Source organism: Bombina bombina, chromosome 6 (genome assembly GCF_027579735.1).
Source record: "Bombina bombina isolate aBomBom1 chromosome 6, aBomBom1.pri, whole genome shotgun sequence".
In the NCBI taxonomy this organism is placed as follows: Eukaryota; Metazoa; Chordata; class Amphibia; order Anura; family Bombinatoridae; genus Bombina; species Bombina bombina.
Genome location: NC_069504.1, coordinates 649,018,737 through 649,037,390, shown reverse-complemented (window position 1 = coordinate 649,037,390; position 18,654 = coordinate 649,018,737). Strand labels below are relative to the sequence as shown.

The following is an 18,654-nucleotide window of genomic DNA, read 5'->3' as shown; positions in this document are numbered from 1 at the left end:
GGTTCCTTTAAGCCAATCGGAATTCGACGGACGCCATCTTGGATGACGTAATTTAAAGGAACCGTCATTCGGCGAGTAGGCGTCGGTAGAAGAGGATGGATCCGCGTCGGCTGGAAGAAGACTGCTCCGGAAGAAAGAAGATTGAAGATGCCGCTTGATAGAAGACTTCATCCCGATGATGGACTTCTTCAGCGCCCGCTTGGATCAAGACTTCAGCCCGATGATGGATTTCTTCAGCCGCCGCTTGGATCCAGACTTCAGCCGGAGGATGGACGTCACTCTTCAGCCCCCCGCTTGGGCTTGGATGAAGACTTCGGACGCTCTTCTGGACCGATCAGTGAACCCGGTGAGGTGAAGACAAGGTAGGGAGATCTTCAGGGGCTTAGTGTTAGGTTTATTTAAGGGGGGTTTGGGTTAGATTAGGGGTATGTGGGTGGTGGGTTGTAATGTTGGGAGGGGGGTATTGTATGTTTTTTTTACAGGCAAAAGAGCTGAATTCTTTGGGGCATGCCCTGCAAAAGGCCCTTTTCAGGGCTGGTAAGGTAAAAGAGCTTTTCTATTTTCATTTTAGAATAGGGTAGGACATTTTTTTATTTTGGGGGTCTTTGTTATTTTATTAGGGGGCTTAGAGTAGGTGTAATTAGTTTAAAATTGTTGTAATATTTTTCTAATGTTTGTAAATATTTTTTTATTTTTTGTAACTTAGTTCTTTTTTATTTTTTGTACTTTAGTTAATTTAATTGTATTTATTTGTAGGTATTGTATTTAATTAATTTATTGATAGTGTAGTGTTAGGTTTAATTGTAGGTAATGTAGGTATTTTATTTAATGTATTTATTGATAGTGTAGTGTTAGGTTTAATTGTAACTTAGGTTAGGATTTATTTTACAGGTAATTTTGTAATTATTTTAACTAGGTAACTATTAAATAGTTATTAACTATTTAATAGCTATTTTACCTGGTTAAAATAATTACAAAGTTGCCTGTAAAATAAATATTAATCCTAAATAGCTACAATATAATTATAATTTATATTGTAGCTATATTAGGGTTTATTTTACAGGTAAGTATTTAGATTTAAATAGGAATAATTAATTTAATAAGAGTTAATTTATTTCGTTAGAATAAAATTATATTTAACTTAGGGGGGTGTTAGTGTTAGAGTTAGACTTAGCTTTAGGGGTTAATACATTTATTAGAGTAGCGGTGAGATCCGGTCAGCAGATTAGGGGTTAATAATTGTAGGTAGCTGGCGGCGACGTTGGGGGTGGCAGATTAGGGGTTAATACTATTTATTATAGGGTTAGTGAGGCGGATTAGGGGTTAATAACTTTATTATAGTAGCGGTGAGATCCGGTCGGCAGATTAGGGGTTAATAATTGTAGTTAGGTGGAGGCGACGTTGGGAGCCGCAGATTCGGGGTTAATAAATATAATATAGGGGTCGGCGGTGTTAGGGGCAGCAGATTAGGGGTACATAGGGATATCGTAGGTTGCGGCGGTGTACGGAGCGGCAGATTAGGGGTTAATAATAATATGCAGGGGTCAGCGATAGCGGGGGCGGCAGATTAGGGGTTATTAAGTGTATGGTTAGGGGTGTTTAGACTCGGGGTACATGTTAGGGTGTTAGGTGCAGACTTAGGAAGTGTTTCCCCATAGGAAACAATGGGGCTGCGTTAGGAGCTGAACGCTGCTTTTTTGCAGGTGTTAGGTTTTTTTTCAGCTCAAACAGCCCCATTGTTTCCTATGGGGAAATCGTGCACGAGCACGTTTTTGAAGCTGGCCGCGTCCGTAAGCACCGCTGGAATTTAGAGTTGCAGTGGCGGTAAATATGCTATACGCTCCCTTTTTGGAGCCTAACGCAGCCCTTCTGTGAACTCTAAATACCAGCGGTATTTAAAAGGTGCGGTCGAAAAAAAGCACGCGTAGCTAACGCACCCCTTTGGCCGCAGAACTCTAAATCTAGCCGTTGGTGTTTACAATACAAGCCCAAAATCATTGTGATCTCTGAATTGTGGCTAACTGCAAAAATACCTGAATCTGCCATTGCAATACATGGGTATTTATGAAAAGAAATGAAAGAGCAAAAAGAGGAGGCGGCATTGTAATTTATGTTGACAATTCCATAAAGTACACCCCCTTACAAAAATTTAGCTCTCCTGCCACCTTTGATTTCCTTTCTGGCACAATTGAGATCCCGTGCAGTAAATCAATTGTTGCAGGAATCTACCGTCCACCTAGCTCCCCTGTGCATTCTTTTTCTGACATAGCCCATCTCCTTAGTGAAACCATAGCTCAAAACCCAAAAAGTGAAATTTTGGTCTTTGGAGATTTCAATATTGATTGGCTGAATCCTAAAAACAATAGTTTTTGCTCACCATTTAAGACTTTGCAGCTAACGCAATTAATCTCCTCCCCAACTCGCATAAACATTAAAAGCCATAACCACACCCTGCTCGATCGGATTCTCTCCACTTCTCCTGACCGAATCCAGGAGGCAGGTGTTCTCCCTAACAGTTTCAGTGACCACTGCTTAGTGTACTGCATGCGCAAAATAAAGGCTACTAAATCCTCTCCCAAGGTTAAAATCACCAGGTCCTTCAAAAAATGTAATCTTCAACCATTCTAAATGACATCAAGAATGTCCCCTGGCACAGATTAAACCTAATTCCAGATTTAGACTGCAATTGAATTCTTTCAGTCCGAACTCCTACAAGTTTGGAATTTGCATGCCCCGCTGCATAAGGTGAGAGTAAAAGGAGCACATATGAATTGGATCACAGCTGACCTCATTCAAATGTACCAGTTTCGGGATTCTTTGTGGTCAAAGAACAAGCATACTGGCTCTATGAACGATCACTGTGTATATAGACAATGGCGAAATATATGCACTAAACAAACAAAATTGGCCAAGGCCCAATATTTCTGTGAAAATCTGAACAATAACATATCAAACCCTAGAAAGTTTTGGAAAGTCATAAATAACTTACACGCTCCCCAATCCACTCCCAACCCTCCACTGTCAAAGTGGAAAACCAAACCCTGCAACTTCCCTTAGAAGTAGCAAATGCCTTTAACAATTATTTTGTTGGATGCTCCACCACCCTGATTGACAAACTAATAAATGACACGCATCCTGAAACTACAAATGTGGATCTGGCCCCGCTAAATCTGCAAAGACCCAATATAGAGAAGTTAAATTTTAGACCTGTACCCATCAATGTCGTTAAGAAACACCTTAATAATCTAAAAATGAAAACCAGTCTGGACCTGATCAAATCTCAGTAATGCCGTTGAAGCTCAGTGCGCCGGCAATTGCTAAACCTGTCAGAACCCTAATTAACGAATCCTTGGTGTCTGGTTACATACCCAAACTTTGGAAGACTGCAAGAGTAGTGCCTATCCATAACAGTGGTGAGTTAACCTTGGTTACTAACTATCGCCCAATATCATTGCTCCCAGTATTGTCAAAAATCTTAGAAAAATGTGTCCATACGCAACTATGTGAGTATTACCAACAATCTAACTATCTGACCCCTGTTCAATCAGGTTTTCGCCCAAATCACTGCACTACAACTGCCCTCCTAAAAGTTTGCAACGACATTCAAAAAGGCATGGAACAAGGGACCTAACTGGAGCAATTTTCCTTGATTTTACAAAGGCCTTTGACACAGTAGACCACGACATACTACTGCACAAATTAAAAAACTCAGGTGGGGGCGGAGCCAACAGCTAAACAGGATAGACGTGTTTCATGAAGCTCCTGCTGAATTTTACTCAATAAACTAATTCTGAAGGAGCAGGACTGCCTTCATGATATCTGTGGATACTTTTTTACTACATTTTCCTATCAGATTCTGCTTCAGATAGTCGTGGCAATTCAGGAGGCGCCCAGGTCTCTGCGGCCTACTCAAATTATGGCACCCAGTATGGAGGAAGGTCCTACTATATTTGAAGCTCTGAGGAAGCTCAGTCTACAGATGTCGGCAGGCTTTGAGGACATCTCAGCTAGTTTAAAAGATATCATGGCGCAACGGCTGACCCCGACGCAAGACAGGTCAGTTGGTGTAGAATACCCGACCGACAGCACTCGACCTCTGCTATGTGTGGAGCGGACAGCGGAGTCTCCGGTAGACCTTTCTGTTGACACACACAGTATGTGTACGGGCCCTACTCTACCCTGCAATGATACTGACCTGAAGGAGGTGACAGCCCTATTGTGTCAGACAACTATGCGCTTGATTGCGCAGCAAACTCCCTGTCAGAGCATCAGACAGCAGCTTGTACCTACTATGGATGAGCCCCCGCTACTAGCAGACAGCATCGCACTCAGGGACATTCAACTTCAGGGGGTGAGTGCACTCCTATCAGAACTCTTTTGTGATTTTGCGACCTTGTGGAGCTGCGTTAGCCCATTCCTCCTTGAAACTCATTCCTTAGAGGGTTGGGGTTTGCTTGATCGCATGTCAATGTGGGACGATAGAATGAGAAAGTGCACCTCTATACTTACATCGCATGCTCTGATCCTGTTGCTTGCTGGATCTCACAGGACGGTTGCCGTTGGAATCGGTTAGATACATGATGCAGGTCTTTCTGCGTTCTGAGCTGCTCTGGCTACTTGGATCTCTAGACCTGACTTGCTGACTTGCTAGAGGAGTTATCGCCAATCGGAGTGACTCTTTCCGGACTCTGGACTTGTAATTGTTTAATTTCTAGGATACCAGTAACTGGTCGACATCTCGATTACAGGGCTCTTACGGTTCACTTATGACTTTGGGACCTGCTTCTACGCAGCATGTGAATGACTAGCCCCTGGTACTCAAGCCAATAATAGTCTAGATCCACTGGCAAACCTTATTATTGGATATATATAACAAGAATTCTCTGGGCATTTTATATAATCGCTAATGACGATATGATTAACATGTCTGATGTGAGGTTAAAATGACTTTTGAGACACTACTAGATTCACTCAAATAGAGGCTATATACCTCAAAACTTTATACATTTTTTTGCTGTGTTCTAGTTTTCACACTCTTTTGCAACGTTTAGTTTAAGGAGATCTGAATATATTGGCTAGATTTGACATGTGTAAACAACTCTTAACATTAATTTTCATTTCTTGTCAGACACATGCTTAACTCTGGTTTTGTTAAACTTACTTACCAGTAGCTGCCTACATAGCTGCAGATATTAATTGTTGTGTGAGCTTGACAATTATCACTTATGTTAGATAATGTTATTATTGGATTCCCTATCGTTTTTCTCTTCATCTCTTGTGCCTCCATATCTGTATATAAAGTCATCCTACACTACCATCATATGCTAAGATGTATATACTCTGGCTTCTGTGACTAGGGGTAGTTCTGGGGCATATTGTGTGTACCTATACAGTGTATTAACATAATTCATCTATATAACTGCATAATTTATATGCACAACTACTGCTACTTAGATGATATACACTCTCTACTTTAATGGATAATTCCTAGAATGCTATAGCCTTTATAGAATGTGAACTACTATACACTCACTTATGCCGCAGCACTCCAAATATCTCACTCTTTTGGATTTATTAGATGCAATCACCCTCTCCTGGCCATATGTCTTCCTAGCACCCATTGAATATATAATTTATACTGACAGCACCACTGTTGGATACTACCTTTAACTATTTAAATAGCATGATTACATGTATATCCACTCAGAGATGTTTAGTCCCTGGGAATCAGTTAGGACTATTTTTCAGTTAAATATGCTTTCATATGCTATTATATTTATCTCTATCTCCTAGCCAATGTGCTAGCTATATATATGCCACTATGATTACCCTTTCAGGTTACCCTATACTATCTCCCTATATTGCACGAGCGGACTGTCAGCGGCCGAGACAGTTTGCTATAGCTCTGGCGGGAACTATATATGAACAACTCACTGTAGAGCTAGTTACTGACACCCTCCCTACAGAGGCTCTATAGTCTGGGTTCTATTGACACAGTGACTTAACTACTCAACACATACTACATTCATTTTATGGCTTGTACAAATTATTTGTCACTGCTAAGCCCCTCTCCTTCCTTTCCCGCCGGTACTGGTTGCCTGCGGGTCATACCCCTTCTCCTTTTTCCCGCATCGTCTATAGCTGACATTTCCCCAGGAGAGGGGCTTACCCAATATAACTTATGGCTCCGCCCCCCCCACCCTCACCTTTAGCTACTGTCCACCCCCATTTTAAGTGGACAAATAAGCGGTATTTACCCGCTATTGGTATCATTCTGTTATAAGTTGCTCTTAGCCTTCTGTCTACAAAGAAAATGAGGCACTTTGCCCTCCACTTACGTGTATCTAGTAGGAGCAACTTGTTATGATCTCCCATAATTTGTAAACTCTCAGATAATAAATACACATATTTTATAATTAACATATCACTCTATAAGAAGTATAAGTTTTTCGGGTTGTTTAAAATCTATCACTATCTTATGCGTTTATATAGGAAACAAAAGGAAAAAAGAGGTAATGCTTGATTATATGTATTTGATTTTGTACTTGCATACAATGTCTCCTATATTCATTGAGTTCTTTTGGTGAGATACTCATATAATATCTGAATTAAGATTTCCTCATTCTCTTATATGTAAAGGTTTCCTTGTCCAATGGATAAACAATGTCTTGTATGCAAAAATTACCAAAGAGATGTAAAATGTACATTATGTTTATGTTCTTTCTTTTTCTTGTATTACCTCAATAAAAATCTTTGATTCAAAAAAAAAAAAAAACTCAGGTATTGATGATCGTCCGCTAACCTTTCGATCATATGTATCGGATTGATCACAGTACATCTCCATTTCTGACAGCGACTCCCTCCCTCTCCCAGTCACGTGTGGTGTTCCCCAAGGTTCCATTCTCGGCCCCCTACTATTCACATTATTCATAAATGATCTGCCAAATATTTGCAAGTCCTCAACTGTACACATGTACCAATCTGCCGCAGCTTGAGGCAGTGCTCCAAGACCAGTTCACAGAGGTAGAAAAGTGGATCTCAAAAAACAAACTCTTCCTAAACATTGACAAAACGATCTTTGGAACGGGACCTAAATTACACAAACTACAAAACTCCTATCTACGCATCAAAAGAAAATCAAATTGCACACTGACCGCAGTCAACTCTTTCAAATACTTGTGTATGTTGTTAGACCCCAATCTATCTTTTAGCCTCCACATAGAAATAATTGCATCTAAACTCTATCCAAAACTAGGTGCCCTGTACAGAAACAAATCCTGCCTCAGCCCTACAGTAAAGGAAAAGATTGTACAGCAAATGCTGATGCCAATCCTGGATTATGGGGATGTAGTATATGCACCTGCACCGCAAACTCACCTTAATAAACTTAATACATTGTATAACTCGTTCTGCCGCTTTGTGCCACCATTGTGACATGCTATAAGAACTAAACTGGCTGTCGCTGGAATCCAGACGCACCCTCCATCTTTCCAGCCTTGTGTTTAAGAGCTTTTCTGGGAAGCTCCCACCCTACCTGAGCACAATGCTCTCCCAAGCTGTTCCCACCTCCCATAACCTCCGATCCAGTACCAGCACATTATTTAGTCTACCTCCATACAAAAAGAAAGCATCTCGATCCTCCTTTTCCTGCAGAGCACCACAATTATGGAACGACCTCCCGCACACTTTAAAACCTTCCCCAAGCCCAAAATCCTTTAAGAGATCCCTCTCTGCATATCTCAAAACAGAATGCACCTATCATGGTTGATTATATATTTCCTACCTGTTCTATGTTACATTTTGCATATATTATGTATTAATTTTGTTTTTGTATTTTATTGTACCCTATTGTATCAATGCAATGTGTTTTGTGGACCCAGGACTACTTGAAAACGAGAGAAATCTCAATGTATCCTTCCTGGTAAAATATTTTATAAATAAAATAAATAAATAAATAAGAAAGAACATGAATATTGCATTGTGTTTTATAGATAATGTGTACCATTCCATTAGATCTGGGTACTTTTATTAACATAGTACATATCTGTCTTCTTTGCTTACAGGTTTTTGTTGAGACACTAGACAAATGCTTTGAGAATGTATGTGAGCTGGATCTGATATTCAATGTGGATAAGGTATGTCACACCACACATCATAAAATGTACTTACAATATGGTCACACTGCATTTAAGAGAATAATTCATTTTCTGACATGTATATTGAAATGGACATAATAATGCAGTAATTCAATGCTGTAATGTTAGCTCATTTTATTATTGCATAAATGCTTGTGTGTTTAACACCTGCAAAAGGGTTACATGTATATTTTACCATTTCAGTGCTAATGACTGCTCTGAGCCGTCACAGAGTTTCTCACTCTGGTGCTAATGACGGCTCAGAGGCGTCATGAGCACTCTCCCACCTTGAGGGAGATCTGGGGGCTTCTTACTGCTCCTACCCCGGCGATCGGGCCTGTAGAGTGACAGGCATCGCCGGGGCTTCACGTGATGCGCGGTGACGTCACGCGCAATTACGCGATGACGTCACCGTGCAACTTTATTTATACTTAACAATGTTAACAATGGGGCATGCTGCATAGAAGCCTGTATCTCAGGCATCTAAGCAGCTACAGACCCCCAAGACCCACTGTTGGAAAGGTACTCGCCTAACCTTTCCAACAGTGGAAGTCTTGGGAGTCTGTAAAAAAAAAAAAAAAAAAAAAAAGTAAAAAAATGTTTTTTTTCAAAATTAAAAAAAAAGAAAATAAAATATTAGCACCCAGGTGGGAAATGGCTTAACAGCCAAAGGGTTAAAAGGGACATTAAACACTTTGAGGTGGTAATATAAAATGATAAATCTTATATAAAAAACATACAAATAAAAACTCTGCAATATACTTTCATTATTTATTTTGTCCCATTTTCCTGAAATTCCATTCTGAAATTAAGATTAGTAATAGGAAGGACCCCAGAGTCCTAAGGAGGTGCACTGGTGCAGGCTGAAGAGGAGAACCAGAGAAAAACAGGCTGCACTCTTGACAACGAAGATGGTAATCAGATAATTCCTAATAGGGAGCAGAAAGAGGCGCCACATAGGGTAATATTGACGAAATATTGATGAAACGGCATATGTGTTGCTGAGAAACGCGTTGCTGTACCTGTGTTGTATACAAAAAAGTTTACACACTTCCATTTTACTCTACTTGCTCGGACTTTTCTATTCCCTATTGATTGGATGTCAACTATCTGGTCATCGGAATTCAACATCTATTGTGACATCCCACATTACCCTTGGGAGTTTGACCCTGCGATTGGTGTGACCCGTCACGCTACCTGACGCACGGAACTCCGACTTCCTGTGTGAGTCCTATGCGCGGCTCTGTTGGCCCCATACCGCCCTGTCAGGCACTCCGGTTGTGCCGCCCCGCTTGTGAGTAGCCACCCTGAAGGAGTTCCCTGATACTTTGTGTTCTGTATTGGCTTGTATCCTCAACATTACCCTACATTCTGAAATTGTGAGCTTTTCAATTCCTGTTAGAAATGGAATTAGCGGAACACTGTTATATTTCACACACTCATTGGCTGCACACTCTAATGACCTATTTATAACTGTCCCTAATTTGCCACAGCAGAGAAGGTAACACAAGTTACAACATGGCAGCTCTCATCGTTTTATAGACATTAAAACTTTAAACTTTTTTGTCAATATTTAAACAGCTAATGACACTTTAAACAAAAAATCTACATGTTATTCTCATACTAATCTTTTCTTTAAATGCATCATTCTATCTAGTATTTATTTAGTGCTTAATGTCCCTTTAAACAGACAGTATACACCAATTTTCATATAATTTTATGTAATAGACACTACTACAAAGAAAAATATGCACAGTTACTGATATCAAAATCCAGTATAAAACCTTTTAAAAATGTACTTAGAAGCTCCCAATTTAGTACTATTGGTGAGGTAAGGCTGGGACACCCAGTGAAAGGGGCTGAGAAAGCAGGTAGAGCACACACTCCCCCCTCCCCTGCATATGAAAAGACCCATTACACAAGCAGGAGTCTGTAGACATCAGTATACATCTAAAATGTTGGGGCTTGGTTAGGGGTCTGAAAATCAGCATAATGTTATTTAAAAATAAGCAAAACTATACATTGTTACAAAAACACTCCCAGGTGGGCTATAGAAACGGATCATCTACAAAATATTTATGCAAAGAAAAATCTAGTGTACAATGTCCCTTTAACTTCCAGCTGCCAAGTCAATCCTGAGCAAGACAACTAGTTGTGTAGGCTGCTCTGGAGCAGTGATGCATTGCAACCACTAAGCAGACTTTAAAGTGAATGTAAAGTTAAATGAATGAGTGCACGTTATTTAAAAATACTATAAAAACAGGGGCACTTTCATTCATCAAACTTTACATTGCAGTATGTTTTTTTTAAATACTTATCTTTTTCTTTAGGACCAGCGATCCTCCGCCCGCAGCGCCTCTGTACTTAGCACAGCAATGACGAAACCGGCTTCCTCCATTCATGGCGTGCACCCCGGAGCGTCCAGATTGTGAGCCCATGCAACGATTGGATGAAGCCGGTTTCTTCATCGATATGCTAAGTACAGCAGGAGAAGTGGGCGAAGGTTCGCCAGTCTGGGTTTTCTAAAAAATCTTCAATGTAAATTTTAATGAATGAAAGTGCCCCTGTTTTAATAGTATTTTTAAAAAACGGGCACTCATTCATTTAAATTTACATTCACTTTAACCATATATTTATACCTTTTGTCATGGATTTAACGCACAGTCCCATGAAAGCATTATGTAATAATAAATTGCTTTAAGATATTAGAGCATCTGATTATTTTATTATAACAAAAGTATTAGGCTTGAGGTGACAACATACGGTGTGTAGCCTTAAAAAATCTTTAAGCTGATTGGCCATCTCTAGTTGTACACTTTTCACCAGAAACTATATACGTATAGTCCCTTTACTTGATTTTTTTTTTCTTTCATTGGTTTCAACTTGCTGACCCTAGGTTTATCCGTAATATTCATAAACATATTTTGTTTCCAGAGCAATAGTTCAGTTCTTGCCTTGTTACATATACATAAACCATGCACATTTGCTCTGGACAGAGCAGTATAACGATTTACGTAATAGTACATAAAATATATTTACAGTAATCAATACGAAATAAATTGCTGGTAATAGACAATTTCTATTGCTTTACATATTATCTTTATGACTTCGCTGTAATCTCTGATAAAATAAGTGCTGACACTACTTTATGACTGTACTTTTTTATTATTTTACGAACATTTTTTATTATGTATTTCTTTTTTTACAATGAGAGGTTACGAAACTTAACATGCTTCTAAATTCTCTTTTTATATAGTATTGGTTTGCTAATTTTATAGCAAGCCGCATTGTGACTCTCCACTGTTTTATATTTGGCTTTGCAGTCCTTAAAGGGGCATAAAAGTTCAAACAAAAAAATTCTGTCATGTAATTGCTTGCATATGACTATGACCTTGATTACAATCTATTGGGAGCAGTGTTTTTGACAATTTTTAGAGCTGCGGAATCTGCTGGTGCTCTACAAATAACTGATAATAAAAATATATTTTTTTACAGCCAAAAGGCTACGTTTTTATTTGGCGCGATCACAATAACGTGTTTAATCAGATTCACGCATGTGCAAATGGGTTTTTGTATCCTTGATAAAAGCTCTATTTCTTTCATAAGGTGCTGAGAGTCCACGAGTCATTACTTCTAGGATTCAACTCCAGGCCACTAGGGAGAGGCAAAGACACCCAACATTTCATAAGCTTTTAATAGCTCTCCCCTTTCTAGTATCCCAGTGTTAATGTTTGCCTTACACAGGAGGAAGGTGGAGAATAGAAGGTGCTCCAGATTCTTAGTTGAATGGGCTTCTCAGACCTATGTGAGACCCAATTTCCACTCACAGAGCCAGGGACAGAAGATAGGGGAGTATGGAGTACTGGGCAGTGATAAAATTACAGCCTCTGCAAGTTAGTCACAAGCCTGCCACGGGTGTCGCAGGGACTTGTCCCTTAGCCCCTCCTGTTGGATCTTCTTTGTACTCCTCTGCGGTTGCCTGCACAGCACTGGATGGTCTCTCTGCTGCAAGCAGTTTTTTCCTGCAGCTACATATCTCAGCAGAATGGATATTAGGTATACCTCCATGTACATAGCCAGGGGACATATATGTATACAATACACACATACCATTATTACCTTTAATGCCTATTACATACAGTATATTAGCGCTGTGGAATCTGTTGGCGCTCTACAAATAACTGATAATAATAATAATAATATGGTGGGACATACAGTATAGTATTTGAGTTTTCTGACAGGACTACTGTGTTTGACCATATGTATTTTTTATTTTTTCATCAATGGGGTCAAGGAGTCTATTTGCTCTGTTTTTAGACTTATTTTCACAGCGGATTTTCTTATAACGCTAGCATTATTTCTTTTTTTCAGCTATATAGAGTGTACTCCTGAACTCCTGGTAGAGTACTGAGTTTCTCTCTATCTTCCATTTACACTATTGTTTATCCAAGTAGCGCCCAGTTTTCTTATGTTAAATATGGAAACAGAGAGCAGCTCTGCTTTTGTACCCTGCTTTTTTCTCTTGCGGATCAAAGCAAATCCAAGTTCAAACATCTTTTTCTTCTTCCATTATTATTAATATTTTTAATCTTTTATTGAGGTTGTCAGAGGGTACGAGATCAAACAGACAAATAACATACATATTAAATAAGACATCAGTCATTATAGAACTATGACAACAAAGTACAAAAATATGTCGATTCTAGTCAGGTACGGAAGTGTTGTCATAAAGAGCAGGTATTTATATAATAATAATTGAACTAAACAAAATAAATTGGAACCTCTTTTTTTAAAGTTAATAATTCCTCTCACTCTTCAAGGGGTCACTCACTCAATCAACCCAGATCACACTTAGAAGAATTCTAGTTATATAAATTTTTCACTCTTGGACCTTAAGATATCAATAACATTATATGAAAATGTAGTAATCTCAGGTGAGCAAGTGATATTAATATAATATAAAATCAATAATATAGCAGTGGTATAAATGAAAGTACAAGTTGTAAATGTTGTTTTACATTTAGGGGAGGATATTTACGCCAAAGTTATCTATGTGTTTATCTCAATGATAGCAGGGCACTCAACCTTTATGTAACTGTAGGATTAAACAGCCAGCCTTACACTATACAGGTATCCACCTCCTATTACATAACATTATTTGAAAATTAGAGGTGACTTTCAAAGGAGCATCACATTTATAGTCAATTCCCACATAAAAAACTTGTACACTTTATATGCTTTAAAATAAGGAATCCCCTGTCGAATAAGAAGCTTAGAAAGTAAAATTGGACAGTATTCGTAGAATAAGTTCTGCTTTATTTTATAGGGTAGTCTCCAAAGATGTAGGCCTTATGTATGTGTGTGTATATATATATATATATATATATATATATATATTTATATATATATATACCTTACTAAGGCCTAGATTTAGAGTTCGGCGGTAGCCGTCAAAACCAGCGTTAGAGGCTCCTAACGCTGGTTTTGGCCGCCCGCTGGTATTTGGAGTCAGTGATTAAAGGGTCTAACGCTCACTTTTCAGCCGCGACTTTTCCATACCGCAGATCCCCCTACGCCATTTGCGTAGCCTATCTTTTCAATGGGATCTTCCTAACGCCGGTATTTAGAGTCGTTTCTGCAGTGAGCGTTAGAGCTCTAACGACAAGATTCCAGCCGCCTGAAAATAGCAGGAGTTAAGAGCTTTCTGGCTAACGCCGGTTTATAAAGCTCTTAACTACTGTACCCTAAAGTACACTAACACCCATAAACTACCTATGTACCCCTAAACCGAGGTCCCCCCACATCGCCGCCACTCGATTAAAATTTTTAACCCCTAATCTGCCGACCGCCACCTACGTTATACTTATGTACCCCTAATCTGCTGCCCCTAACACCGCCGACCCCTGTATTATATCTATTAACCCCTAACTTGCCCCCCACAACGTCGCCGCAAGCTACTTAAAATAATTAACCCCTAATCTTCCGACCGCAAATCGCCGCCACCTACGTTATCCCTATGTACCCCTAATCTGCTACCCCTAACATCGCCGACCCCTATGTTATATTTATTAACCCCTAATCTGCCCCCCTCAACGTCGCCGACACCTACCTACACTTATTAACCCCTAATCTGCCGAGCGGACCTGAGCGCTACTATAATAAAGTTATTAACCCCTAATCCGCCTCACTAACCCTATCATAAATAGTATTAACCCCTAATCTGCCCTCCCTAACATCGCCGACACCTACCTTCAATTATTAACCCCTAATCTGCCGACCGGAGCTCACCGCTATTCTAATAAATGTATTAACCCCTAAAGCTAAGTCTAACCCTAACACTAACACCCCCCTAAGTTAAATATAATTTTTATCTAACAAAATAAATTAACTCTTATTAAATAAATAATTCCTATTTAAAGCTAAATACTTACCTGTAAAATACATCCTAATATAGCTACAATATAAATTATAATTATATTATAGCTATTTTAGGATTAATATTTATTTTACAGGCAACTTGGTATTTATTTTAACTAGGTACAATAGCTATTAAATAGTTAAGAACTATTTAATAGTTACCTAGTTAAAATAATAACAAATTTACCTGTAAAATAAATCCTAACCTAAGATATAATTAAACCTAACACTACCCTATCAATAAAATAATTAAATAAACTACCTACAATTACCTACAATTAACCTAACACTACACTATCAATAAATTAATTAAACACAATTGCTACAAATAAATACAATTAAATAAACTATCTAAAGTACAAAAAATAAAAAAGAACTAAGTTACAGAAAATAATAAAATATTTACAAACATAAGAAAAATATTACAACAATTTTAAACTAATTACACCTACTCTAAGCCCCCTAATAAAATAACAAAGCCCCCCAAAATAAAAAATTCCCTACCCTATTCTAAAATACAAATATTACAAGCTCTTTTACCTTACCAGCCCTGAACAGGGCCCTTTGCGGGGCATGCCCCAAGAATTTCAGCTCTTTTGCCTGTAAAAAAAAACATACAATACCCCCCCCCCCCAACATTACAACCCACCACCCACATACCCCTAATCTAACCCAAACCCCCCTTAAATAAACCTAACACTAATCCCCTGAAGATCTTCCTACCTTGTCTTCACCATACCAGGTTCACCGATCCGTCCTGGCTCCAAGATCTTCATCCAACCCAAGCGGGGGTTGGCGATCCATAATCCGGTGCTCCAAAGTCTTCCTCCTATCCGGCAAGAAGAGGACATCCGGACCGGCAAACATCTTCTCCAAGCGGCATCTTCTATCTTCTTCCATCCGATGACGACCGGCTCCATCTTGAAGACCTCCAGCGCGGATCCATCCTCTTCTTCCGACGACTAGACGACGAATGACGGTTCCTTTAAGGGACGTCATCCAAGATGGCGTCCCTCGAATTCCGATTGGCTGATAGGATTCTATCAGCCAATCGGAATTAAGGTAGGAATTTTCTGATTGGCTGATGGAATCAGCCAATCAGAATATAGTTCAATCCGATTGGCTGATCCAATCAGCCAATCAGATTGAGCTTGCATTCTATTGGCTGATCGGAACAGCCAATAGAATGCGAGCTCAATCTGATTGGCTGATTGGATCAGCCAATCGGATTGAACTATATTCTGATTGGCTGATTCCATCAGCCAATCAGAAAATTCCTACCTTAATTCCGATTGGCTGATAGAATCCTATCAGCCAATCGGAATTCGAGGGACGCCATCTTGGATGACGTCCCTTAAAGGAACCGTCATTCGTCGTCTAGTCGTCGGAAGAAGAGGATGGATCCGCGCTGGAGGTCTTCAAGATGGAGCCGGTCGTCATCGGATGGAAGAAGATAGAAGATGCCGCTTGGAGAAGATGTTTGCCGGTCCGGATGTCCTCTTCTTGCCGGATAGGAGGAAGACTTTGGAGCACCGGATTATGGATCGCCAACCCCCGCTTGGGTTGGATGAAGATCTTGGAGCCAGGACGGATCGGTGAACCTGGTATGGTGAAGACAAGGTAGGAAGATCTTCAGGGGATTAGTGTTAGGTTTATTTAAGGGGGGTTTGGGTTAGATTAGGGGTATGTGGGTGGTGGGTTGTAATGTTGGGGGGGGGGGTATTGTATGTTTTTTTTTACAGGCAAAAGAGCTGAAATTCTTGGGGCATGCCCCGCAAAGGGCCCTGTTCAGGGCTGGTAAGGTAAAAGAGCTTGTAATATTTGTATTTTAGAATAGGGTAGGGAATTTTTTATTTTGGGGGGCTTTGTTATTTTATTAGGGGGCTTAGAGTAGGTGTAATTAGTTTAAAATTGTTGTAATATTTTTCTTATGTTTGTAAATATTTTATTATTTTCTGTAACTTAGTTCTTTTTTATTTTTTGTACTTTAGATAGTTTATTTAATTGTATTTATTTGTAGCAATTGTGTTTAATTAATTTATTGATAGTGTAGTGTTAGGTTAATTGTAGGTAATTGTAGGTAGTTTATTTAATTATTTTATTGATAGGGTAGTGTTAGGTTTAATTATATCTTAGGTTAGGATTTATTTTACAGGTAAATTTGTTATTATTTTAACTAGGTAACTATTAAATAGTTCTTAACTATTTAATAGCTATTGTACCTGGTTAAAATAATTACAAAGTTGCCTGTAAAATAAATATTAATCCTAAAATAGCTATAATATAATTATAATTTATATTGTAGCTATATTAGGATGTATTTTACAGGTAAGTATTTAGCTTTAAATAGGAATTATTTATTTAATAAGAGTTAATTTATTTTGTTAGATAAAAATTATATTTAACTTAGGGGGGTGTTAGTGTTAGGGTTAGACTTAGCTTTAGGGGTTAATACATTTATTAGAATAGCGGTGAGCTCCGGTCGGCAGATTAGGGGTTAATAATTGAAGGTAGGTGTCGGCGATGTTAGGGAGGGCAGATTAGGGGTTAATACTATTTATGATAGGGTTAGTGAGGCGGATTAGGGGTTAATAACTTTATTATAGTAGCGCTCAGGTCCGCTCGGCAGATTAGGGGTTAATAAGTGTAGGCAGGTGTCGGCGACGTTGTGGGGGGCAGATTAGGGGTTAATAAATATAACATAGGGGTCGGCGATGTTAGGGCAGCAGATTAGGGGTACATAGGGATAATGTAAGTTGCGGCGGTTTACGGAGCGGCAGATTAGGGGTTAAAAGTGTAATGCAGGGGTCAGCGATAGCGGGGGCGGCAGATTAGGGGTTAATAAGTGTAAGGTTAGGGGTGTTTAGACTCGGGGTACATGTTAGAGTGTTAGGTGCAGACGTAGGAAGTGTTTCCCCATAGGAAACAATGGGGCTGCGTTAAGAGCTGAACGCTGCTTTTTTGCAGGTGTTAGGTTTTTTTTCAGCTCAAACTGCCCCATTGTTTCCTATGGGAGAATCGTGCACGAGCACGTTTTTGATGCCGGCCGCGTCCGTAAGCAACTCTGGTATCGAGAGTTGCATTTGCGGTAAATATGCTCTACGCTCCTTTTTTGGAGCCTAACGCAGCATTTGTTTGAACTCTCGATACCAGAGTTAAATTTATGGTGCGGCCAGAAAAAAACCCGCGGAGCGTTAACAGCCCTTTTACCGCCGAACTCCAAATCTAGGCCTAAGGCTGTCTATACCTCAATAAATATGGTGGGGTCTAACATAAAAATATGTCCTGTAGGATTCTTGACAGAATAGTTTTTGGGGGTGAGCATGTAATGAGACGCAGTCTTTCATCTATGAGACATGAGCTTTTTGAGATCCCTACATACATCTTCAGATAATTAAATGCTCTCAAAGTGTGAACTGTGTGTCCTCTGTGAATATATCAAGTCAATGCTACCACAAGGGTCTCCTATAAAATAAATATTGTGGACATCACAAAAATTTCCTAATAAGTGATGGGAATTTTCCAAGGCATATAACTTTACTATTATTGACATACAATAATTAACCACATATTGAAAGAGAATATATTAAGCAAAAGAGAGAGGTTTACAACAATCCAAATAACTAAGCCTTAACTGGTGATTCAAACAGTTCAATCCACATAAAACAATCCTATAATAAGGCATAAAGTCAAACATTCTGAAGAGAGACTTGCCATGGAGACTTATTCTAAATACCTAGGATGCAGCTTGTCGCTATTCTAAAAGGCTTGCAGATAAGAAAGGGACTTTTTATATTTAAACCCTCTCCAACTCTCCCGGACTGACCTACTCCCATTTTAACACCAATGGATACCATATACAACCTGTGGCTATTTTTCTGCTGTTGTGCAGCGGCTGGTGGGACACAGTATCTATCAGTTGGTGTAATAGTGATATGTCCATCAAGTGGGATCTGTGTTCCAAGCCTTGAAACATGTATTAGTCCCTGGGGTAGTATCTGTTGTACATACTGAAGGGTAGAGTCTAGCTGGAGTGTCGAGGATTCTAGAATGCAGTGGAGGTTAGGCACTTGTTGTATCACATCAACCATACCGCAAAAGA

At 39.3% G+C, this 18,654-nt stretch overlaps 1 protein-coding gene across 1 annotated transcript in view; it reads left to right on the top strand.

Moving 5' to 3' along the window:
- Nucleotides 1-18,654, top strand: part of AP3S2 (adaptor related protein complex 3 subunit sigma 2) — a 241,863-nt gene that overhangs the window by 90,698 nt on the left and 132,511 nt on the right. The window contains exon 4 of the mRNA XM_053717686.1: nt 8,064-8,135. Within this exon, the coding sequence (XP_053573661.1) occupies nt 8,064-8,135 (72 nt within the window). The remainder of the gene's footprint in view (nt 1-8,063; nt 8,136-18,654) is intronic.